The sequence below is a fragment of the Tachyglossus aculeatus genome, chromosome 26, assembly GCF_015852505.1.
Source record: "Tachyglossus aculeatus isolate mTacAcu1 chromosome 26, mTacAcu1.pri, whole genome shotgun sequence".
Lineage (NCBI taxonomy): Eukaryota > Metazoa > Chordata > Mammalia > Monotremata > Tachyglossidae > Tachyglossus > Tachyglossus aculeatus.
Genome location: NC_052091.1, coordinates 1965892 through 1990685, shown reverse-complemented (window position 1 = coordinate 1990685; position 24794 = coordinate 1965892). Strand labels below are relative to the sequence as shown.

General features: G+C 57.8%; 3 protein-coding genes across 6 annotated transcripts in view; all 3 read right to left on the bottom strand.

The window, feature by feature from the left end:
- Window positions 1-561: 561 nt before the first annotated feature.
- Window positions 562-7274, bottom strand: TTC9B (tetratricopeptide repeat domain 9B). Its single transcript, XM_038767222.1, has 3 exons — window positions 6842-7274; window positions 1590-1772; window positions 562-818 (listed from the first exon to the last, which is right to left on the bottom strand). Exons 1-3 carry the CDS (start codon window positions 7257-7259, stop codon window positions 727-729), a joined length of 693 nt encoding a protein of 230 aa, XP_038623150.1. The 5' UTR covers window positions 7260-7274; the 3' UTR covers window positions 562-726.
- A 507-nt stretch (window positions 7275-7781) lies between these two features.
- Window positions 7782-14258, bottom strand: LOC119946202 (cyclin P). Its single transcript, XM_038767654.1, has 10 exons — window positions 14254-14258; window positions 13815-13950; window positions 13118-13204; window positions 11736-11817; window positions 11537-11652; window positions 11246-11344; window positions 9319-9474; window positions 8536-8694; window positions 8284-8435; window positions 7782-8155 (listed from the first exon to the last, which is right to left on the bottom strand). Exons 1-10 carry the CDS (start codon window positions 14256-14258, stop codon window positions 7996-7998), a joined length of 1152 nt encoding a protein of 383 aa, XP_038623582.1. The 3' UTR covers window positions 7782-7995.
- A 988-nt stretch (window positions 14259-15246) lies between these two features.
- AKT2 (AKT serine/threonine kinase 2) overlaps window positions 15247-24794 on the bottom strand; it is a 29480-nt gene continuing 19932 nt past the window's right edge. The window contains exons 3-14 of one of the 4 annotated variants that reach the window (XM_038767331.1): window positions 24517-24645; window positions 24206-24317; window positions 20074-20227; window positions 19830-19964; window positions 19304-19369; window positions 18759-18827; window positions 18509-18631; window positions 18267-18395; window positions 17939-18153; window positions 17154-17241; window positions 16746-16848; window positions 15247-16214 (exon numbers count right to left, since the gene is read on the bottom strand). In XM_038767331.1, coding sequence (XP_038623259.1) covers window positions 16132-16214; window positions 16746-16848; window positions 17154-17241; window positions 17939-18153; window positions 18267-18395; window positions 18509-18631; window positions 18759-18827; window positions 19304-19369; window positions 19830-19964; window positions 20074-20227; window positions 24206-24317; window positions 24517-24645 — 1406 coding nt within the window. In that variant the 3' untranslated portion in view covers window positions 15247-16131. The remainder of the gene's footprint in view (window positions 16215-16745; window positions 16849-17153; window positions 17242-17938; window positions 18154-18266; window positions 18396-18508; window positions 18632-18758; window positions 18828-19303; window positions 19370-19829; window positions 19965-20073; window positions 20228-24205; window positions 24318-24516; window positions 24646-24794) is intronic. The other 3 variants (XM_038767332.1, XM_038767333.1, XM_038767334.1) reach the window with 3 other exon arrangements.

The following is a 24794-nucleotide window of genomic DNA, read 5'->3' as shown; positions in this document are numbered from 1 at the left end:
GGGAGGGGTGGGGGGCGGTGGAGACTACTTCTGCTATTTAATCTTGTGATGTTTGTACCATGTGCTGCCTGCTGAGCCAGTTCGGTGCCTGCTCTGCAGGGAGGGGTGGAGGTGGGGGGACCAAAGGCGGGAAGGGGGGGGTGTCTTGGTGATTTTATTTTATTTTTTAAATTAAAAGCAGCCCCCTTCTCCCCGCCCAAACACACACCTGCTGTCTTTGCGCCCGCGCGTTCGCCGCGGTGTTGCTGCGGCCACCAGGGGGCGCCCGATCCTCCGCTACAGTGCTGCTGCGGCCACCAGGGGGCGCCTGATCGTTCGTTGCAGTGTTGCTGCGGCCACCAGGGGGCGCCCGATCGCTCGCTGCAGTGTTGCTGCGGCCACCAGGGGGCGCCCGAAGCCGCCTCCGCTCCCGGGGAAGGGGGGTCCGGGCCCTGTGCCCACCAGGACAGGGGACCAACTGACTTCTCACTTTCCTAATTCACACCTCCTCCCCTCACCCCTGCGAGGGGGATTGCTTCGGCCCAACCCCCTCGGTCGCACAAGAGAGAGACGGAGGCGAAATCGGAGTCAGCCCCGAGCCTTTACAGAGGCCGTGACGTCAAATAAAAATACAGTTATCAAAACGGGCTCGAACGCCTCGCGGAGGAGGAGAGGGCCACGGGGCGATGCCGTCGTGCTGGAGGCGCCGCCCTCGCGACGGGGAAATGGCGAGCTCCTGCCGGAGCCTCAGCCCAGCACCTTTTTGTCGCCGTCCCGCTCCCGGCTACAGCGCGTCATCTTCATCTCCGTGAGCTGGATGTAGCGGAGGACGTTGGTGTCTGCAGGGGGACAGGGGACCCAGGACTGGGTAACTGTGTTGGGCTGGGGAGTGTGTGTGTGTGGGGGGGGGGGGACGTGCACCTGCGTGCATGTGTACATAATAATAATTATGGTACTTGCTAAGTCCTTACGCTGTGTCAAGCACTAAGGGCTGGGTAGATACAATGTAATCAAGTTGGACACAGTCCCCTTCCCACATGGGGCTCACATTCATCCCCATTTTACAGATAAGGCACTGAGAAGCCAAGTGACTTGCCCAGCATCACACAGTAGTTATGGGGCAGGGTCAAGATTAGAACCTAGATCCTTCTGAGAAGCAGCGTGGCTTAATGGAAAGAGCCTGGGTTTGGGAGTCAGAGGACGTGGGTTCTAAGCCCGGCTCTGCCACTTGTCTGCTGTGTGGCTTGGGGCAAGCCACTTCACTTCTGTGGGCCTCAGTCCTCATTTGGAAAATGGGAACTAAGACTGTGAGCCCCAAGTGGGAGAACCTGATTACCTTGTATCTACCCCAGAGCTTAGAATAGTGCTTGGCACCTAGTAAGCGCTTAACAAATACAATCACTATTATTATTCTGACTCCCAAGCCCGTGCTCTATCCACTGTATAAATCTGGGTTCCCTCCCCCCCCCCCCCCGCCCCACCCAAGGGCAGCGCCCTGCCCAGTGTGTGGCCGTCCGGGTCCCACCCCCTTCGAGCTCCCAGCCTGTGCCCTCCTCTCTCCCTTATCCATCCCCCAACCGGCCCCGAAACCGGTTTTCCCGGTCTCTCACCCGTGGGTTCCCGGCTGCGAGCTTCCCTTAGGTAGAGCAGGGCGCGGCCGTAGTCGCCCAGGTGGTAGAAGGCGATGCCTGCGCGGTACGTGGCCTTGAAGTTGCCCTCCTGCTTCTCCAGCACTTTGAGGCAGTATTCCCGGACCCGCTCGTAGTTCACCAGCTCCGACTGGAGCAGGCAGGCTGCCAGGGAGGGCGAGCAAGGTAGAGGCGATGGGCCCTTAACATTTAGACTCAAAGCCAGGAAAAGGGATCAGCAAAAAGTGGAGCGACGGATTGTTAAAAAGGGATTGAAAAAGTGGAGCGACGGATTGAATTGTAAAGGGGACAATCAACGTGGCCGCTAGAGGGAGCCAATAGGGATAAAGCCGACCAGATCCGGATTGGAAAGGGGCCAGTCAACGTGGCCGCTAGAGGGAGCCAATAGGGATAAAGACGACGAGACCCGGATTGCAAAGGGGCCAGTCAGGGTGGCCGCTAGAGGGAGCCAATAGGGATAAAGCCGACGAGACCCGGATTGCAAAGGGGCCAGTCAGGGTGGCCGCTAGAGGGAGCAAATAGGGATAAAGCCGACAAACCCGGATTGGAAAGGGGCCAGTCAGGGTGGCCGCTAGAGGGAGCCAATAGGGATAAAGCCGACGAGACCCGGATTGGAAAGGGGCCAGTCAGGGTGGCCGCTAGAGGGAGCCAATAGGGATAAAGCAGACGAGACCCGAATTGGAAAGGGGCCAGTCAGGGTGGCCGCTAGAGGGAGCCAATGGGGCTTAGAACAGTGTTTTGCACATAGTAAGTGCTTAATAAATGCCATTATAATAGGGAAAAAGCCGACGACATCCGGATTGCAAAGTGAAGCAGCGTGGCTTAGTGGAAAGAGCCCGGGTTTAGGAGTCAGAGGTTGTGGGTTCTAGTCCCGCCTCCGCCACATAGCTGTGTGACTTTGGGCAAGTCACTTTTCTCTGTGCCTCAGTTACCTCATCTGTAAAAGGGGGATTGAGGCTGTGAGCCCTAGGTGCGACAGCCTGATTACCCTGTATCTACCCCAGCGCTTAGAACAGTGCTGGACACATAGTAAACGCTGAACAAAAACCAACATTATTAAAGGGGCCAGTCAGGGTGGCCGCTAGAGGGAGCCAATAGGGAAAAAGCCGACGAGACCCGGCTTGTAAAGGGGCCAGTCAGGGTGACCGCTAGAGGGAGCCAATAGGGCTTAGAACAGTGCTTTGCACATAGTAAGTGCTTAATAAATGCCATTATTATTATTATTAATAGGGAAAAAGCCGACGAGACCCGGGTTGTAAAGGGCCAATGGGCTGGTCCCTAGAGGGCTCCAATGGGAGGGTCGCGGGGAGAGGGTGGAGCTCAATAGAGAAGCAGCGTAACTCAGTGGAAAGAGCAGGGGTTTGGGAGTCCGGGGTCGTGGGTTCTAATCCTGCCCCCACCACTTGTCAGCTGTGTGACTTTGGGTAAGTCACTTAACTTCTCTGGGCCTCAGTTCCCTCATCTGTAAAATGGGGATTAAGACTGAGCCCCACGTGGGACAACCTGATCCCCTTGTATCCCCCCAGCGCTTAGAGCAGTGCTTTGCACATAGTAACCGCTTAACAAATCCCATCATTATTATTATTAAGCCGACGGAGGCCGGATTGTAGAGCGCCCAATCGGTATGACCTCGAGAGGGGGCCAATAGGGATAAAAACTAAAGCCGCCTGAATCGTAAAATGACCAATAAGCGTGGCTACTAGAGGGGGCCAATGGGGGTAAAAATTAAAGCCGGCGAATTGTAAAATGGCCAATAGGCGTGACCCTTCAAGGCCCTGCTGAGAGATCACCTCCTACAGGAGGCCTTCCCAGACTGAGCCCCTTCCTTCCTCTCCCCCTCTCCATCCCCCCATCTTACCTCCCTCCCTTCCCCACAGCACCTGTATATATGTATATATGTTTGTACATATTTATTACTCTATTTATTTTACTTGTCCATATCTATTCTATTTATTTTATTTTGTTAGTATGTTTGGTCTCTGTCTCCCCCTTTTAGACTGTGAGCCCACTGTTGGGTAGGGACTGTCTCTATACGTTGCCAATTTGTACTTCCCAAGCGCTTAGTACAGTGCTCTGCACATAGTAAGCGCTCAATAAATACGATTGATGATGATGATGACCACTAGGGACCATAGGGAGCCTATGGGGACAAAGTTTAAGGTACCTGGGTTGTAAAGAGACCAATGGGCATTGCTACAAGAGGATGCTAAGGGGAGGAAAGTCTATGGGACCGGATTGCAAAGGGACTAATCGACCGACGGATTGTAAAGCGCCCAATCGGTGTGGCCAGTGGGAATAAAGCCAACAAGTCCTGGATTTGAAAGGAACCAATGCGCTTGGCCACTAGAGGAAGGCAATGGGGGTAAACCCGAGGAGATGCGGATTGTAAAGAACCCCCAATGGGGGTTCAAGATAATCGGGCCCGGATTGCAAAAGGCCCAATCGATCCATTCACTAGAGGGTGTGAACGGTGATAACGAGTGGGGGGGGGTCTGGATTGTAAAGAGACCAGTAATAATAATAATAATTGTGCTATTTGTTAAACGCTTGTTGTGTATCAACGCTGGGGTGGAATCAAGCAGAAGCAGCAGCGTGGCTCAGTGGAAAGAGTCCGGGATTTGGAGTCAGAGGTCAGGAGTTCAAATCCCGGCTCCGCCAATTGTCAGCTGTGTGACTTTGGGCAAGTCACTTCACTTCTCTGGGCCTCAGTTAACTCACCTGTAAAATGGGGATTAAGATTGTGAGCCCCATGTGGGACAACTTGATTGCCTTGTATCCTCCCCAGCGCTTAGAACAGTGCTCTGCACATAGTAAGCGCTTAACAAATATCATTATTATTATTATTATTATCAAGCAAATCACGTTAGACAAAGTCCCTGTCCCACGTGGGGTTCACAGTCTCGATCTCCATTTTACAGAGGAGGTAACAGAGGCACGGAGAAGTGAAGTGACTTGCCCGAGGTCACACAGCAGACAGGTGGTGGAGTCAGAATTAGAACCCATGACCTTCTGACTCCCAGGTCCGTGCTCTAGCCCCTGAGCCACGCTGCTTCTCCGAGCTGGTCATTAGAGGGGTTAAAGAAGCAGCGTGGCTCAGTGGAAAGAGCCCGGGCATTGGAGTCCGAGGTCATGGGTTCGAATCCCGACCTTGCCAATTGTCAGCTGTGTGATTTTGGGCGAGTCACTTCTCTTCTCCGGGCCTCAGTTCCCTCATCCGTAAAATGGGGATGAAGACCGTGGGGCTGATCACCTTGTAACCTCCCCTGTGCTTAGAATAGTGTTTCCTGTATATATGTATATATGTTTGTACATATTTATTACTCTATTTATTTTACTTGTACATATCTGTTCTATTTATTTTATTTTGTTAGTATGTTTGGTTTTATTCTCTGTCTCCCCCTTTTAGACTGTGAGCCCACTGTTGGGTAGGGACTGTCTCTATATGTTGCCAACTTGTACTTCCCAAGCGCTTAGTACAGTGCTCTGCACATAGTAAGCGCTCAATAAATATGATTGATGATGATGATGATGGGATGGGGGTGGGGGAAGAGAATGGAGATTAAAGCCGACGAAGCCAGATTGTAAAAAGCCCAATCGGTGAGCCTACTAGAGGAGACCAATGGAGAATAAAAATCACCAAGTCCCAGATTTTAAGGGAACCAATTGGTGCGGCCACTATAGAAAGCCAATGGAGGCGGGGAGTAGGGGGAGGTAAAGTCTATAGGTCCCCGGTTGTAAAGGGCCCAGTCGACGAGACCACTAGAGGATACCAATGGCGGTAAAGCAGACGAGGCCCGGACTGTAAAGGATCCAATCGGCGTGGTCACTAGGGGGGAAGCAATGGGGGTAAATTTGGTGACACCGGATTGTAAAGAAGCCAATCAGCGCGGCCCCTAGAGAGAGCCAATGGAGGTTAAAAAAAGATAGAGCCCGGATTGTAAACGCTTAGAAGAGTGCTTGGCATGTAGTGCTTAACAAATACCACTATTATTATTAATAATAATAAAAGCTCCAATCGACCCATCCACCAGAGGGTGACAATGGGGATAAAGCGTATGTCAATGGAGATAAACCCGACGGTCAGGAGGATGATCCACGAATTGCTCCTGGCCCTGAGTGGGTACCCGGGGGCCATCTTCACCTGGAACAAGCGGACCGGCCTCCAGGTAGCCCCGGCCCCGACCGTTTCTATCAATCAATCAATCGTATTTATTGAGCGCTTACTGTGTGCGCGCTTCGGAAGTCCAAGTTGGCAACGTAGAGAGACGGTCCTTACCCAACAGTGGGCTCACAGTCTAAAAGTTTCTAGACTGTGAGCCCTACGTGGGTCAACCTCCCCAGCGCTTAGCCCTATTTTATTTTACTTGTCCATATCCATTCTATTTATTCTATTTTGTTAGTATGTTTGGTTTTGTTCTCCGTCTCCCCCTTTTAGACTGTGAGCCCACTGTGGGGTAGGGACCGTCTCTATATGTTGCCAACTTGTACTTCCCAAGCGCTTAGTACGGTGCTCTGCACACAGTAAGCGCTCAATAAATACGATTGATGATGATGATGATGACGACGGGACCTGAGTTGTAAAGAAATACGTCGTGGTGGCCACTAGAGGGAGCCACCGGGAGATGAAGCCCAAGGGGCCCGAATTGAAAGGCGCAAATTCCTGAGCGATGACTCAGGAGAAGTAGCCGTCGTCTAGGAGACAGGGAGGAAGCGCTGCAGGGGCAAGTCAGGCGAACAGCATCACCACCACCCCCGCTCCCCATCTTCCCTTCCTCCACCTCTCCAAATAGAAGGGATGTTCTCCGGAAAGGCTGCGGCGGGATGGTGACAGGAGCAGGTGTCCCGAACCCTAAGAGTTCCCACTTGGCCCGGCCCAATTTTTGCGCTGCCATCCGACCCCGGTTCTCCTCTTAATCAATCAATCGTATTTATTGAGCGCTTACTATGTGCAGAGCACTGTACTAAGCGCTTGGGAAGTACAAATTGGCAACATATAGAGACAGCCCCTACCCAACAGTGGGCTCACAGTCAAAAAGGGGGTCCCTTAAGGGTCCTCCCCAGCGGTCCCCTCTCTGCCCCGCTCCTGACTCGACTTTCCCGGCCTTATTCCATCCCCTCCGAATCCCGTCCTTCCCTTCAGTCCTACCTGGCTTGGCCCACTCTCGGTTTCTAGTCCAGGGCCCGACTGCACCCTCCTCCCCGCCCCTCCGTACCCGTGAGGCTGTCATAGCACTCCATTTCGGTGCTCTCCACCAAGCGCCGCTGCTCGTCGCTGAGGCGGGCGGGGCCGGGGCCAGGACCGGGACCGGGGCCCGAAGCGGGCGGTCCTGGCGGACGGGCTCCCTGCGCCGCTTTCAGCTGCAACAAGGCCCGGTGGTACTTGCCGATGGCCTCGCGGAACTTCTTCTCGCGGTAACAGCGCTGGCCCTCGGCCTTGAACGCCACGGCGGCCCGCAGGCTGTTGTCCAGGGCCCCGCCCGCGCCCCCGGAGGGCTCCGGGGCCGAGCCCGGCCGAGCGAGGCCATGCCGGGAGCTCGGGACCGGGGGGGAGTGGGAGGGCGGAGGGCGGGGTGGCGGAGGTTCGGGGGCCGCGCTCAGCATCAGCACCGGGGACAGCGCGTCGCGCTGCATTGTGGGAAAATCCCGCCGGCGCCGCCACCGCCCCCGCCTCGCTGAGCCCTCCCCCCCTTTCCTCCGCCCCCCGTGGCTCTGGTGCGGGGGCGGTTGGAGCGATGAGACCCCTCTCAGCTAACCCCAGGGGCGGCTAGTTTTCTCGTCGCTCGCCCCCCTCTCCCCAGCACCGGCCCCGCGGGGCAGAGGAGCCGCCGGTCCCGAGCGGCACTGCAAAGAGGCGGCGGCTTCCCCGCTCCCCCCTCCTCTCTCCCCGCCCCTGGATGAGCCGGGGAGCTCAAGGGCACCAGCCCGGTCCCCAAAGGCTCGACAGGTTGTGGGGGCGATGAAAAAGCACCTCCCACCTCTCGCCGCCTCCTCCCCCGTCCTCCGGGCTTCGCCGCTCATCGGACGGCCTTCTCCTTCTGGGACTGGGGCCGGCTCCGCCTGGGAAGGCAGCCAGTCAGAAAGCGGCTGGAGGGCAGGGGCGCCCATCACAGCCCATCTTGCGCGGGCGCGAGGGCCAATGAGGACCGGCAGCGCGAGGCCTAAAACAGAACAGCACTTTATTGAACCCTCGGCCGCCCCGGGGTCAGCGCGGACGGACGAACGGACAGAGGCAGAGGGACAGACACATACAGACACACATGGACACGCACAGATTTCTTTTTTAATCCCCCGGCTTTCCCCGCCCCTCGCGGCCAGCGATAGGGATCGGCTCGCCGGGGCGAAGCGGCCAAGGGGCGGGGGGCGACCGTCAGGGCTGAGGCCGGTGGCGGAGGAGGGAGGCGGCCGTGAGGCTGGTCTGGAGCCGCTGGGGCCGCGCGTACTTGAGGAAGATGGCCCCGAGACCGGCAGCAGGGGCGCCGAGCGCCGACCGGACCATGAAGGCTTGGATGGGCTCCAGCTCCGCCTCGCTGTGCCGGGAGGGAAGGAAAGGGACGGGAAAAAGGGAATCGGATCTTGGGATGGGCAAACGGGAAACGCCCCTGAAGGTCCCACCTGTCCCGTCCCGGGGGGGAGGAGGATGACGGGGGGCTGGTACCTGTAGACAACGAGCCCGGGGGCTCCCGCGGCTTCCGCCAGCATCCCTCGAGCCAAGGCCAGGGCGGCCGCGGCTCGGCGGCCCGGCTCCCAGCGTAGCAGCGCGGCCTCCAGCAGGGACAGCTCCAGGAAATACTGGGCCAGAAGCAGGACCTGGCCGGGCCGGGCGGGAGGAGAGAGCCGGGGTTTCCCATCCGGGCCGCGGGCGGGGCCTGTCAGCCGCCCCTCCACCACCCCCGGCCCCCTCCCTCACCTGTTGGGGGGCCCGGGCCAGGGCGGCGAGAAGCCGGAGGCAGAGCAGGGGGCCCGGGTAGTGCAGCTGGAAGTCCAGGCGGCTCAGCACCCGCCTCTCAGCCCGCAGCAGCTCGGCAGGGGAGAAGGAACCGGCGCCCAGGAGGCAGAGGGAGGCGGGCTGAAGGGGGGAGTGGGGGTGGGGAAGCTGAGGGGGTGGGGGAGAAGAGGCAGCAGGCAGCCCGGCCCCGGCCCGGGCGGGGCCCATGCTTTGCACATAGTAAGCGCTTAATAAATGCCATCATGCCGCTAATCTCCTCACCGTACCTCGTTCTCGCCTGTCCCGCCATCGACCCCCGGCACACGTCACCCCCCTGGCCTGGAATGCCCTCCCTCTGCCCATCCGCCCAGTTAGCTCTCTTCCTCCCTTCAAGGCCCTGCTGAGAGCTCACCTCCTCCAGGAGGCCTTCCCAGACTGAGCCCCTTCCTTCCTCTCCCCCCTCGTCCCCCTCTCCATCCCCCCATCTTCCCTTCTTCCCTTCCCCACAGCACCTGTATATATGTATATATGTTTGTACATATTTATTACTCTATTTTACTTGTACATATCTAGTCTATTTTGTTAGTATGTTTGGTTTTGTTCTCTGTCTCCCCCTTTTAGACTGTGAGCCCACTCACTGTTGGGTAGGGACTGTCTCTATATGTTGCCAATTTATACTTCCCAAGCGCTTAGTACAGTGCTCTGCACATAGTAAGCGCTCAATAAATACGATTGATGATGATGATGATCATCATCATCACCTACCTCGGGGCACGTGCATTCCTCCACTTTACAGGCCAGGAAAAAACAGGCGACAGCCAGGAGCTGCAGGCGGCGCGGGCGCACGGGGGCGGCGCGCAGGAGGGAGTCCAGCAGGTGCACGGCCAGGAAGAGCGTGTCCCCGGCCAGGTCCAGGTACTCCTGGGAAAAGGGAAAAGGGCTTGAGGTGGGGGGGGGAGGGAGGGACGGACGGACGGCAGCACTTTTAGGGAAATGCGACCCTTCCTGCTTAGGGAAATGAGAAGCATAGCTCAGTGGAAAGAGCACGGGCTTTGGAGTCAGAGGTCATGGGTTCAAATCCCGGCCCTGCCAATTGTCAGCTGTGTGACTCTGGGCAAGTCACTTAACTTCTCTGTGCCTCAGTTTCCTCATCTGTAAAATGGGGATTAAGACTGTAAGCCCCACGTGGGACAACCTGATCACCTTGTATCCCCCCAGCGCTTAGAACGGTGCTTTGTACATAGTAAGTGCTTAACAAATACCATTATTACTATTATCCCGCCCCTGCCCTTTTCCCCTCGCTCTCCCTCTTCATTTCCGATAAACTATAACTCTCCCCACCTCCTTCAAAGCCTTACTGAAGGCCCATCTCCTCCAAGAGGCCTTCCCTGATTAAGCCCTCATTCCTTCTTCTCCCGCTCCTTTCTGCGTCACCCTTGCATTTGCATTTGCTCCCTTTACCACCTCTCCCTTAGCCCCTTAGTACTTATATCCATATAATAATAGCATTTATTAAGCACTTACTATGTGCAAAGCACTGTTCTAAGCCTGGGGAGGTTACAAGGGGATCAGATTGTCCCACGGGGGGGGCTCACAGTCTTCATCCCCATTTTACAGATGAGGTAACTGAGGCCCAGAGAAGTAAAGTAACTTACCCAAAGTCACTGACAAGTGGTGGAGCCGGGATTTGAACCCATGACCTCTGACTCCAAAGCCCGTGCTCTTTCCACTGAGCCACGCTGCTTCTCTATCTGTCCATATCTGTAACATTTATTCATTCATTCAATCGTATTTATTGAGCGCTTACTGGGTGCAGAGCACTGTACTAAGCGCTTGGGAAGTACAAGTTGACAACATATAGAGACGGTCCTTACCCAACAGTGGGCTCACAGTCTAGAATTTATATTATTGTCTATCTCCCCCTCGAGACTGTAAGCTCGTTGTGGGCAGGGGAAGTGTCTACCAACTCTGTTGTATTGTAATAGTAATAATAATGGCATTTATTAAGCGCTTACTCTGTGCAAAGCACTGTTCTAAGCGCTGGAGAGGTTACAATGGGACCAGGTTGTCCCACGGGGGGCTCACAGTCTTCATCCCCATTTTACAGTTGAGGAAACTGAGGCCCAGAGAAGTAAAGCGACTTGCCCAAAGTCACACAGCTGACACGTGGCAGAGCCGGGATTTGAACCCATGACCTCTGACTCCAAAGCCCGGGCTCTTTCCACCGAGCCACGCTGCTCCTCTATCTGTCCAAATCTGCAACATTTATATTATTGTCTATCTCCCCCTCGATCAATCAATCGTATTTATTGAGCGCTTACTGTGTGCAGAAGACTGTACTAATTTATTGAGCGCTTACTGTGTGCGGAACACTGTACTAAGCGCTTGGGAAGTACAAGTTGGCAACATACAGAGGCAGTCCCTACCCAACAGTGGGCTCACAGTCTGTAGGCTCCTTGTGGGCAGGGGAAGTGTCTACCAAATCTGTTGTATTGTACTGTCCCAAGCGCTTAGTATAGCGCTCTGTATACACTAAGCTCCCACTAAATGGGATTTAATTGATTGACCGACCCTGCCCAGGGCACACGTGTCCCTTCCCCCAGCAGTCCGGGGGTAGAGGTGGGGCAGGCTCACCAGGCTGCCCTGTCTTGTCCGGTCCCACCGCACCCCTCCCCTCTGTCCTGGTACCTACATGCACCTGGACTAGCCAGTCCACCACGAGGGCACGCATCTCCGGGGTCACGGCGGGAGACAGGTCCGGGCTCGGGAGCGCGCGGTCAGCCTGCGGGAACTAGGGAGCCGAGAGAAGAGGCGCCTAGGCCCAGCGTCGGGCCCGCGCAGCCACTGGGAGAATTGGGAGCTGTGGAAAGGAGTCACGGGCCTGCCATCACCACGCCAACGAGGGGAGCCGGACCGGGAAAGGCCACCCACCAGGAGCAAGATGAGTCACGGGGGTCGAAGGGCACTCCAGAACCCCCCTCACCATGACGCTGGCAAAGATGTCCCCCGCATACTCGCGCTCCCCGTCTAGGCCCAGCGCCCCCAACGCCTCCGCCAGTCCCGGGGGCGGCGTGGGACCCCCCGTTAATCCGGACGGGGCTGCGGGGGAAAGAGGAGAGTCAAGGAGCGGCCTCCGCCCCCCCGCCCCGCTTCCATTCCGCCCCACCGGGGTACCCTCCTACCTGCCTCGGGCACCGATGCCTCGTTGACCGTTAGGTTTCTGGGCCCCACGGGCGGCGTGGAGGGTTGGGCTCCCGACGTGATCTGGAAGAAGGAGGCGCGGTGGGGTCGGACCAGCCCCAAGGGTCCCCGGGGGGAGGGAGTGGAGCGTATCTGGGTTCTGAGACGGCCTTGAGCAGAGGCTGGGGTTCGGGGAGGGGAAAGAGAAGGGGGCGGCCCCGGCCCCCTTCCTGCCTTCCCTCCCAGCAGCATCTCTCTCGGGTGGACGGCGCTCGGAAAGGCCGCAGCTGGGGTGGGGGGGGGTGGGGTCGGGTCAAGCCGGGGGCGCGGCCTCGGGACCCTTTAGGTGGGGAGAGAAAGGGGTGGGGAGAGAAAGGGGTGGGGAGAGAAAGGGGTGGGAAGAGAAAGGGGCGGGACGGGAGGCTTCGGAGAAACATGTGCATCGCATCGCAGCTCTCGCCACCTGAGCGGGGAGAACGGCTAAAGGGGCCCGGAGAGGCGGTGCAGGGAGGAATAATAATAATAATTGTGGTATTTGTTAAGCCTTACTACGTGCCAAACAGTCTACAAGCAAATCGGGTTGGACACCGTCTCAATCCCCATTTTACAGACGAGGGAACGGGCTCCCGGCGCCCCCACCCTCCCGAGGCTGGGGCAGAGAAGGAAATGTAACCTAGCGCATAATAATAATAACAATAATGATGGTATTTGTTAAGCGCTTACTATGTGCCAAGCACTGTGGGGATACAAGGTAATCAGGTTGTCCCACCTGGGGCTCACGGTCTTCAGCCCCTTTTTACAGATGAGGTAACTGAGGCCCGGAGAGGTGAAGTGACTGGCCCAAGGTCACACAGCAGACAAGTGGCAGAGCCGGGATTAGAACCTCTGACTCCCAAACCTGGACTCTTCCTACCGAGCCGCGGGCTCAGTGCTTCATACGGGCATGGGAGTCAGAAGGACCTGGGTTCTAATTCTCATCTGCCACTTGTTTGCTGTGTGACCATGGCCGAGTCACTTCACTAGGCCTCTGCTTTCTCATCTGTAAAATGTGGATTAAGTTGATGAGCTCCGCGTGGGATAGCGATTGTGTTTAACCTGATTTGCTGACCCAAACTGTCGCGCTTGGGGCCGGGCATCGGGCACACCTGCCATCGTGCCTCCTAGTAACGCTTGGGGGCAAACAGAAGAAAGAGCACGTGGTGGGACAGAGAATGTCTTTGTTTACTGTTCTGCTATACTCTCCCAAGCGCTTAGTACAGTGCTCTGCACACAGTAAACCCTCAATAATTACGATTGACTGACTTGTATCCACCCCAGCGCTTAGAAGAGTGCTTAGCACATAGTAAGCGCTTAATATCGTAAAAAAGTGAATTGATGATCCTACAATCTGATGGTGAGAAGTTTTTCCTTGATGCAGAGGGGAACGGGAGGCTTTTGAGGAGAGGGGAGACTCTCCAATCCAGCCTGTGACCTGCAAAGAGGAAAGAGGGATCCACTCTTATCTTCCCGACGGGCAGCCTTCTTCACCCCCTTGCTCCCGGGGGGTCGGCCTTCACTGTGGCCTGGCCGTTGGCAGCATTTCAGATTTCCCACCTCCAAGTCCCGCCCACCCCCTCACCCAGCCAGCCCGCCTGGGGGGCATCCCGGGGAAGGGGGCCTCTCCACTGCCCGCACCGCAATCGCCCCCTCACCCCCCGAGCAGGCAGGTGGAGCACCCCCGAGGCTTGTCTGAAACGGCTTGCTTTATTGCTTGTACCGTACAAATACAAGAACAGGTGAAACAGGCAAAACGCTTAAATGAAATCAGCACCGTGCTCGTTTCCTCACCTGTGTCGTCGCTATAACCGAATGCACAGCGGGTCAGAGAGGCCCGGGGCTTCCTCTCCCTCCCTCATTGGCCTGGCACCCGGCTGTAGGCGGCTCGGGCCGCCCTCACGCTCCCCAAAACGCAAACGTTGCCCCATCCATCGGTGGCGGGGACCGGGAGTCCGGTGGGGATGGGGTAGGGTGTGTCAGTATTTTAAGTTAATGCATCTCCCGCTATGGAGCTAAAGTGTGAAACGTTTGCACTGAGGACTTACAAAGTATAAAAGAGCCCCTGCTTTCGGGGGCTGGAGGGGTGTGGGGGTCTCGAGGATGGGCAGCAGCTGGTAGCGCTGCCATGGGGGCCGGGGCCAGCACGTGGGCTGGGGGTTGTAGGGGGAGGTAACACTCTGGCTGGAGGGGGTGGGGAGAGGGATTGGGGGTTGGCGCAAAACGCACCTGACTCAGGTTTGCGGACTTCCAAAGTGCTCTGCGACTCAAGGAAGGGGCTGCGCCCTCCCCCCACCTCCCCCGAGGCCCGCTGAAACCCGAAAACTCTCACACCTTTCCTGCCCTCAACAGTCACACATACACACCCTTCAGGGGAGACCCTGAGGCTTTTGATCCAGCACTGAAGCAGGGGTGGGGGGAGGCAGGTCCCGGGAGCCCCCTGGCAGTTGGCCAACGAGGCCCAGCAGGGGTGTGGGGAACCCAAACCGCATTAGCCGGCTTAGCTGCCGCCACTCTACCCACCGGGGGGGAATTACTGTTCGGCAGGAAGGCAAATCTGGAACAGCTCCAACTTGCCAGCCCAGGGACAGTGCCCACCACTGCAGTCTGGCTCCTTGGGACTTTTCCCCTGCCCAGCTGGCTTGGTGGGGCCCGAGTGGACAGGGCTGCCATGGGGGTGGAGAGGAGAGAAGAAGGTAGGGAAGTTGGCACTAGGTTGGGGGAGGGGGCAGACTCTGGTTGGATGTGGGGGGGAGGTCACAGACCCTGTTGGTGTGTTCACGTTCCTCCCTCCTCATACACAGGTCTGTCCCCCAGGGGTCTCAGAAAGCCTGTCTTGGGGGAGACGGGACACTGGGGCTCAGGCTGGCAGCCAAGGTGTTACCCTCTCTTGTGCTCTGCCCACCATGCTCCACGGCAGCAGGCAGCCTGGGGGTCTGGCCCGGGCTCACACCTAGCCCCAGGGGTGGAGGTGCCCAACAGTACCATGGTATGGGGGCAGTAGTAGCCCCCCACAACACCCACACCCACCCCCCGCAGCCCAGACACTGCCCCCCCCCCCCCCCCTCCACAACAAGGACAGGGGAGGTTACAGGCAGGTAGGTGGGGCTCCTTGCTCTTCACACAGAGCTACATGTTGGGTGCCAGAGGGCGGGGGAAGAGGTCTGGCTGGGGCATGGACACTGGGACCTTCGGCTTGGGTGTGCCTGGCTCCCTCCAGCACTACAGCCTAGCTGCTCCACCTCCCAGGTTTGGGTGGGGGACGGGGGCCGGCAAATGGGCCAGGCGGGATCCCTAGAGCTTGTGGGGGGGATGCGATGGCAGCATTAAGGCACAGGGACAGCCCTTTGGACCCCTCAGGCCAGGCTCGGGCCCCTGCTGTCCAGATAACTCCACCACAAGGCCAGAGAGAGGGGGGCAGTGGAGATGGCAGACCCAGCGGCTATGGCAACACCGCCACCACATCGAGCTCGTTAGGGATTGACGCTCCCTGGCCGGGAGGGAGGGCAGGACGGTGATTGTACAGAGGGCAGGTGAGGACAGCGGGGCACTTGGCTCCAGGGCCTCAGTGGCCAGGTGCCCATTCCCACCGGCCCCCAGAGAGAGCTACCCTCAAAACCGCGCCCAGCCTACTCGTGGCAGCAGAGTTGGGCAATGGATCCAGGAAAGGCCATCGAGATACTGAAAACTGAGTCTGGAGACCCCGCTGGCCGGCAGGGGCCATTGTCCAGGGGGCTTAGTCGGGCTGACTTGTCAGGGCCACAGGGGAGTGGCTGAGCAGAGGGGGCTGACCCTCTAATTCCTGATAAGGGCCAGGGGCCGGATGCAGCCAGTTGGGGTTAAGGCAGATAGGGACCGTTATTGCTATGCCAGCCCCAGGTTCCATGGGCACTGAGGGCGGGTGCCCCCTCGTCCCCGTTTGTCCCCCTCCCCCCCCGCAGTTGGCCTGGAGTGCGGGGGCTCCTGGCCTGGCTTCACTCCAGGGCCTGAATGGGGGGGAAAGGGCTGTGACTATCAGTCAGGCTCCAGGAGGAAACAAGAAGCATTTGGGGGGTTTTCTGAGAGGGACCGTGGGGCTGTCGCCGCCCAGGACTGGGCCAGCGGGGTGTCTGCAGCCATGGCCTGCACCCGGCCTGGGGGCTGCGGGTAGGGTTTGTACCGTGTGGCGCGGGCAGCCGGGGGCAGCCGACGGTCTCCGCCCCACCTCCCGCCAGCCTGAGGGCCGTACCCGGGGAGGAGCTTGGCCCATGGAGTCGGATCCAGCTTTCGACACGGAGAGGGAGGAGGGGAAGGGAGTCACGGCCCGGCTCAGCGGCCACACTGGCAGGCCCGACTTCGCTCTGGCCAGCTGGCTCCTGCCACTGGCTACTCGCGGATGCTGGATGAGTAAGAGAACTGTGGGAAGTGGGCCCGCTGGTCCGTCTCGAGGGAATCCATGCTGTCGTCTGCTGGGAGAGAGAGAGCGGCAGCCTCAACCGTGGCCTAAGGCGTCAGGGGCAGATGGAACACACATCCGCGCTTGGACGTGGGCCCCGTTCCCTTTGGGTGTGTCCACCTGCCCCCTCCCACCTCCTCGGGGCAGCTCTTCCCCTCCCCAGTTCTTCTGCTCCCTCGGCCCCATCTGGACTCCAGGGGCACCCCGGGCAGGAGGACCAGAAGACCTACTGCGGAGCCTCACCCCTCCTGGAGTCCCCAGGGCCTGGTAAGAAACAAGAGTGGTGGCAGCGACAGTGGTGAGTGCTGAAAGGGAAAGGTACCCTAGGCTGGCCGGGCCACTCTTCCCCTGCAGACCGGCCAAGAAGTTGAGCAAGAAGGGGGCATGTGTGTGTGTGTTTGGCGGGAGACAGAGGGATGGCCGGCAACGAACCCAGGGGGCTAGGTGAGCCAGAGGAGCCGGGTGCTGGCTTGAACCACCAGAGGGTAGGGCTGGGCCAGAAACAAGAGCGTTCGGAGGAGGCCACCCCCCCAGTGCCACTCACATCGGTCCGGGGGGGTGATGGTGATGGACTGAGCGGTAAACTCATCATCGAAGTACCGGGTGTCAATCTCCGATGTCACCTGAGGCTTGAAGGGCGGCGGGAGCTGGGGTGGGCGGGAGGATGGGAGTCGATGGCGGCTCAGACAGCAGGTCGGAGGGGGCCGGCCCTCCCGTGCCCCAATCCGGAGGGCTCCCCTCAGGTGGCGGGGCTGGGCCAGCCTGGGACCACCGTCCATAGCTCCTGGCCTTGGGTGGGAGACGGTTCCCTGGCCAGGGCTGGCCCAGCCACATGCTGACCCCGATCAGGGTGACTGCATGCTCGAGTGCGCGCACACGCACACACTCACTCTCTCTCTCTCTCTCTCTCTCTCTCTCTCTCTCACTCACTCAGAGGGTCAGTCTGCCTCACCTTTTTCTGTACAACATCCTGCCAATTGATGGGCGTGAAGAAGCGGTGCTCCATGACCTCCCTGGCATCGCTGGGCCCGCCGCCAAGCCTGGGACAGAGAAGAGGCCTGGCTTTCCTCACTGGGCTAGCATCAGCCAGCATTCAACCTCTGCCCGGTAGGCCATCACGTCGGCCTTCTCGCCAGCCTCCCCGCCTCTTCCTCCTCCCCACCGTTTTTCTTTCTCCCTTTAATGGTATTCATTAAATGGTACTTCTTACTAAGTGCCAGACGCTGCACGAAGTGCTGGGGTAGATACAAAGTTGTTAGATTGAACACAGTCTCTGCCCCACATGGGGCTCCCAGTCTTAATCCCCATGTTCCAGCTGAGGTAACTGAGGCCCAGAGAAGTGAAGGCATTTGCCCGAGGTCACACAGCAGACAAGTGGCAGGGCGGGGATTAGAACCCAGGGTCTTCTGACTCCTGGGCCCAGTCTCTATCCACTAGGCCACACCGCCTTCAGTCCTGGCTCCCGGCTGCTGGCAGAATCATTTTCCTTCATGCTTGCTCAGCATAACCTCTCTCCTCCCCCTCCACAACAAGCAGAGACTTCTGACTCTTGAAAGGCTTAAAGGCTTTCCATTGGCTCTCTCCATCGCACAACCTGCTCCCTTCTCTACTACACCCCAGCTCAGTCACAGTCTTCTCTCCTGCCAGGATCGCCTCCCCGTGCCAGGGTACCGACGGGGCACCAGCAGCGTCCCCTCCCAGGCAGGTTGGCACAGGGCACGTCCGGGCCGCACTCACCTCTGCTTGGGGTCCTTTTTGAGCAGCCCGGCCAGTAGGGCCTTTGCTTCGGGGCTCAGGGTGCGGGGGAAGCGGATCTCCTCCATGAGGATCAGCTCAAAGAGCCGCTCGTGGTCCTGGTTGTAGAAGGGCAGGCGGCCGCAGGTCATCTCGTACATGACGACCCCCAGGCCCCACCAGTCTACTGCCCGCCCGTAGTCGTTGTCCTCCAGCACCTGCACGGGGAGGGTGAGGGGGACAGAGCGTTTCGGGCCAGGCAGAGGGAAAGAGCGGTCCCAGCCTCAAACACGGGAGCCCCCAACTGGGGGCCAGCATCGGGGTTCCGCACCTCAGGGGCAAGGTACTCCGGGGTCCCGCAGAAGGTCTTCATGGTGGCCCCATCAGTGATGCCCTCCTTGCACAGCCCGAAGTCGGTGATCTTGATGTGCCCGTCCTTGTCCAGCATGAGGTTCTCCAGCTGCGGGGGAGGAAGGGGGTGATGGGCTTGTGGGGCCGGCCGGGGGACCTCCGCCCCTGGGGACAGTGGCAGGGCCTCCCTTCCTCTCCGCCTGCCCGCAGGGCCCAGTTCACCTTGATGTCGCGGTACACCACGTCCCGCGAGTGGAGGTACTCCAGGGCTGAGACGATCTCGGCCCCGTAGAAACGCGCCCGGTCTTCGGTGAACACGCGCTCCCGGGACAGGTGGAAGAAGAGCTGGCGGTGACGGTCCACACACGTCAGGGTCACGGCCTCCACCCGGACCCAGACAGAAACCCTCCGCCTACCCCTTCCTCCCTCTCCTCTGTTCCCATCCCTGGTCCTGGTGTCTCCTGGCCCTCACCTCCCCACCGTTGGCATACTCCATCACAAAGCAGAGGCGGTCATTGGTCTGGAAGGCGTACTTGAGGGCCTGTGGGGGAAGAGGAGGAAGTGGAGTGGGTGAACGCCCGTGTGTGCCAGGGCCAGGAAATCTCCTATGTCCTGGGCAAAAAGGGAGCCTCCCAACAGGCAAGGGGAGGGATGGAGCCAAGCAGAGGGAAGCACTCGGATCCACTCAGTCAGCTAGGAACCAATGCCAACCCATCACTGGACCCCAGCAGAGTCTGGGGTCAGGGCAGGAGCTGCCACGGAGACCGGGGACTGCTCCTGGGGGAGAAGTTGGCAGTGGGCGTGGATGGATGGGGCCCTGGCAAATCCACCTGGGCCCGATGCAGGGCAAGGGGCTCTCGGGAAGGAGTCGGCCGAAACACTTGGGCAACCCCGTGCAGTGGGGCTGGGGCAGAGATATAAGCAACAGAGGGGCTACGTCCCCAACCCGGCGCTGTCCATCCGGTTGGCAAGGGAGCAGAGCCTCGCCAGGTACTCCAGAGGGGGCGGGGGACTCACCGTGAGAAACGGGTGCCTGGTGTTCTGTAGCACTCGGCTCTCGGTCACCGTATGGGCCACCTCGTCCTGAAGGCAGAGAGGTGGAAGTGGAAGTGGGGGGCCCAGTGCCCTCCGGGTGGGATCCCCCCGGGGAGGGTGGTGGTCCCAGCCTCGTGGGGTCCAGTCCGGCCGGTACTAGCCCTCGGGCAATAGGTATTTAACTCAGCAGGGGGCTGTGTCCACTGTGGTCTGCAGGGAGAGCACCCAGAACCATGGGATTCTGGGGCCACCCTGCCATCTCCCAACTTCCATACTCCCTAAACCCCAAGATCACCTCCTGTCCTCCCAGAAGGCTTTCTAGGTCCCAGCCACAGAAATAGCCCTAACCCTACGGGCACTACAGCTGCCCCAGAGCTCCCGGGGACACCTGGAATCGTGGGGGTCTCTGCCCCTTCTGCTCCGCTGCAACTGGCAATGGGGTCTGAGCCTCTGGCCCGCAGCCTCTGATGGCCACCCCTGGGGCGGGGCCCGGAGCCAGGCGGCCTACCTTGGCAATGATGACCTCTTTCCGTAGGATTTTCATGGCATAGTAGCGTCCCGTCGCTTTCTCCCGCACCAGGATCACCTTGCCAAACGTGCCCTTTCCCAGAAGCTTCAGGTAGTCAAAGTCGTTCATTGTCTGCTGGGTGGGTGAGCCAGGAAAGCATGAGGCAAAGTTGATCCTCGCCTCTGGGCTGCATTCCGGCCAGCGCCGGCCGCCCAGTCCCAAACCCACCCGCTCGCCCTCTCACCGCCTTCGTCCGTGTCTTGGTCACCGCCACTTCCATCTCCTCGGCAGCTGAGGGGTCACCGGGGGAGCTGCACTTGAACTCCATCGAGTCCTCCCCGGGCTCCTGGCTCTTGAGGCTGTTGGCGACCGTCTGGATGGCCCTCATCCACTCTTCCCTGGGAAGGGACAGATGTGAGAGGCAGGGAGGTGGTGGTGGGGTGGGCGGCAGTAGCTGGAGCAGCAGGGCTGTGGCACCGGGAGACCTGAATACCTCTCGGGGGGCCACCCCTGAGAGGGGCTTCTGGTTCCTACTGGCTACCCCGAGGGCTGTGCCCAACTCTCTGACACCTCCTAGGGCTGGTAGGCCCCTCATCCCAGAAACCCGCCTTGGCATCTCACTCCTTGCAGGTACAAGTCTTGCTTCTATCCCTCCGGCTGCCATGGGAAGGGTTGGAGAGAAGGCAGTCTGTCCAGGAAGGACTTGGGGAAGGAGAGAGCGGGTGAAGGGGGGTGCTTGTCCTATACCAGGCCGCTTAACCCTCCCCCTAAAGAAAAGACAAAGTGCACTGGGCACCTAGGAGCCAGCGAAGGGCTACCTCACTGGACGGCCAGGGGCAGTCAGGCCATGGCTAAGGTCGGGTCGAGGGCTCTCCCGGGGCAGACGTTCCAGTGTCATATCCACTCCTCTGGGCCCGAGACTGACAGCCATTGGCCGTCCTGCTCCCTCCCCGGGGAACAGACACGAGGGGACCTGGGACCTCGTCGCCACAAGGGGATCACCAAGATGACCTCTCAGGGAGGTTTTCCAGGGCAGAAGTAGCCCTCGGTTTGCCCCTGCCAATCCGGCCTGGAACAGGTGTGGGCGGGAGGCCAGTCTGGGGCTCCGGGATTTTGCCGTGGCAGTAGCCCTGCTGGCTCAGTTCCCGGCTGGATGTCGTGGGGAGAAGAAGTATGGGGGTCAGGCGGTCCGGCCCCTGGAGCTGGGTCTCACCGGAATGGGGTCGGGGTGCTCTGTGGTGTTGTTTACCTCACCAAGTGCTTGGGAAGTACAAGTCGGCAACATATAGAGATGGTCCCTACCCAATAAGGGGCTCACAGTCTAGAAGGGGAAGATGGAGAACAGAACAAAACATGTAGACAGGTGCCAAAACCGTCAGAATAAATAGAATTACAGCTATATGCACATCATTAATAAAATAGAGTAGTGAATATGTACAGGTAAAATAGAGTAATAAATTTGTACAAGTACTGTGGGGAGGGGAAGAAGGGGGGGACGTTTTCCCCAGCCCCATTAACCCTAACCTCTCCTACCACCACCTCCTAACCTGCCTTCTAGGCTCAACTACTCATTTCTCTCCTGCCTGGCCTCCAAACACCTCCAGCCGCTGTCCATTCCTCCTGGCCTCAAGCAGAAATTCACACCTGTTGGCTGTCAGATACCCCATCGACTCTCTCCCTCCTACTCATTCTCATTTTTCTACCACCACATGCCACCTTGCACTGATAATCATAACAACTGTGGTATTTGTTTAGCGCTTACTCTGTGCCAGGCTCTGTTCTAAGCGCTGGGAAGGAATACAAGCAAATCGGGTTGGACACAGTCCCGGCCCCACAATAGGCTCACAGTCTTAATTCCCATTTTACAGATGAGGGAACCGAGCCACGGGGAAGTCAAGTGACTTGTCCAAGATCACACAGCAGACAAGTGGCAGAGCCAGGATGAGAAGCCATGACCTCCTCACTCCTAGATCCGTGCTCTATCCACTAAGCCATGCTACATTCTTTATTCCACTAAGCCAACCTGCTCCGGCACCTTGCTTGGACCATTTTTCCCGCCTGCAATTCCCTCCCCGACAAATCCACCGGACCACTGCTCTCCCCAGCTTCAAAGCCCTTCTGAAATTTCACCTGCTGTTGGAGGCCTCCTCCTATGGTTCACATGCTCCGATTCCTCTACACTGTAAGCTCATTGTGGGCCGGAAACGTGTCTACCACCTCTGTCACACTGTCCCCTCCCAGGTGCTTAGTAGAGTGTTTACAGTAAGCGCTCAATAAATACCAGTGATTGCTTGAAATTCCCTCTCCACACTTCTGTACTTCTATCTTCCACAGGCCTTTCCTGCAAACTTAAACGCTCTACTTTTTAAGCCCTCGCTTCTCCACAGATCTGGCTTTCCAGTCTCTCCTTTTCCCAGATCCCCATGGTACTTATGTCCGTATCTGTAATTTATTTGTATTAATGTCCGTCTCCTTGTGGGCAGGGAACATGGCTACCTACTCTGTTACATTTTACTCTTCCAAGCGCTTAGAACAGTGCTCTGCACTCAATAAGTACTTGATAAATACAACTGGTTGGTTGATTGATGGAATGACTTTGTGCCTGAGTGTTGCAGGATTAGATTAGAAGCCCCCCGAGCCTGGGATTGTGACTTCCCATTCTGCTCCGCAAGCAGCGGGTGCCCAGTAAATACCATTGATGGATTTTGGTGGAGCATTTGAGTGACAGGTGTCCAACGACTGCAAGAATGGAATGAAGCAAGTCTGCAGGGGCAGGAGTGAGGTGCCCAGAGGGCATGGAGAGCAGGCGTTCAAGCATTTTGGGGATACAGGCCTCTTCATCGTCCTGTCCCGCCCCCCGGGCCATGGCAGAGAAAGCCCCAGCCCCAGGGATGGGCCCCCACTGTCTGGATCGGGACGGTGCCCCACTCCCTAGGTCTGGCCTGTGCCCCACGACTTTCTTTTTCCCATGGTATTTGTTAAGAGCTCACTATGTGCCAGGCACTGAGGCACAGAAAAGTTAAAAGACCTGCCCAAGGTCACACAGCAGACAAGGGGCAGAGCTGGGATCAGAACCCAGGCCCTCTGGCTCCCAGGCACATGCTCTTTCCACTAAACCATGGGCTCCTGGGAATAGTAATAATTATAATTATTATTATTATTATGGTATTTGTTAAGCACTTACTCTGTGCCAGGCACTGTATGAAGCGCCAAAGTGGAAACAAGCAAATTGGGTTGGACACAGTCTCTTTCCCGCATGAGGCCCAGAGTCTTAATCGTAAACTTAATCACAGTCTTAATAGCAGCCTCATCATCCCACAGAGATAGATGCCTTTTCCTATCTTATCTCATAATAATAATAATGGTATTCGCTAAATGCTTACTATGTGCCAAGCACTGTTCTAACTGGTGAGGTAGATACAAGGTAATCGGGTTGTCCCAGGTGGGGCTCACAGTCTTAATCCCCTTACAGATGAGGGAACTGAGGCACAGAGAAGTTAAGTGACTTGCCCAGAGTCACACAGCTGACAAGTGGCGGAGCCGGGACTAGAACCCACGACCTCTGATTCCCAAGCCTGGGCTCTTCCACTAAGTCCTGCTGCTCATGTCTATTCCCGCAATGAGACCGTAAGTCCCTCGAGGGAAGGGATGGGGTCTACCAACTCTAGTGTCTTGTACTCTCTCAGGCACTTAATACACTACTTGGCACAGAGTCAGCGCTCAATAAACAGCATCAATTGGTTGATTGATGCTCATCAATTGATGCTCATTGCGGGTATGCCATGGCCCCCGGCAGCTGACTTTGCCAACCTCCATCACCAGCTCCCATGGCCTGCCAGACCTGGCTCATTGTGGGCAGGGAGTGCGTCTGTTTTTTGTTTTATTGTCCTCTCCCAAGTGCTTAGTACACTGCTCTGCACACAGTAAGTGCTCCATAAATCATCATCAATTGTATTTATTGAGCGCTTACTATGTGCAGAGCACTGTACTAAGCGCTTGGGAAGTACAAATTGGCAACATACACAGACAGTCCCTACCCAACAGTGGGCTCACAGTCTAACAGGGGGAGACAGAGAACAAAACCAAACATACTAACAAAATAAAATAAATAGAATAGATATGTATAAGTAAAATAAATAGAGTAATAAATATGTACAAACATATATACATATATACAGGTGCTGTGCGGAAGGGAAGGAGGTAAGATGGGGGGGATGGAGAGGGGGGCAAGGGGGAGAGGAAGGAAGGGGCTCAGTCTGGGAAGGCCTCCTGGAGGAGGTGAGCTCTCAGCAGGGCCTTGAAGGGAGGAAGAGAGCTAACTCCCTCTGGTCCACCACCCGCCCGGGCCGCCTCAGGGGCCGGAGGGTGGGGCCTACCGTTCGTCGGGAGAGTCCACGTGAAATGTCCTTTCGATGACCGTGGTCCACTGGAGGCAGCGGATGACAAAGGTGTTGGGCCGGGGCCGCTCCGTCTTCATGAGCTGGCATTCTTGGGGTGGGGGGGGGTGGGGGGCAGAGAGGCACAGCCGGAGGTCAAAACCTCACCCCGAGGAAAGGATGAGGTGCGGGGAAGATTCTGGGAACCCGGACCTCAGTTCATGCAGTGGGAAGGGTCAGGGTGCCTAGCTGGTTCCACGAGGGCCAGGCTCGGCTCTCTCAAAGGCCTCCCGCCGCCATCCCCGACGTACCTGCAACCGAAAAGTTATTCAGAGGGGGTAGGCTGTGGTCTGAGGCCTCTGGCCGCTCCTTGTACCCGATGAACGAGCCGTCACTTTTCAACAGGAAGTAGCGGGGCCTCCACGTCTTGATATACTCGCCTGGAAGAGAAATGAACAGTCAGTCAGTCAGTCGTATTTATCGAGAGCTTACTGGCTGCAGAGCGCTGTACTAAGCACTTGGAAGAGTAGAATATAGCAATATTACAGACACACTGCCTGCCCACGACGAGTTTACAGTCTACATGGGG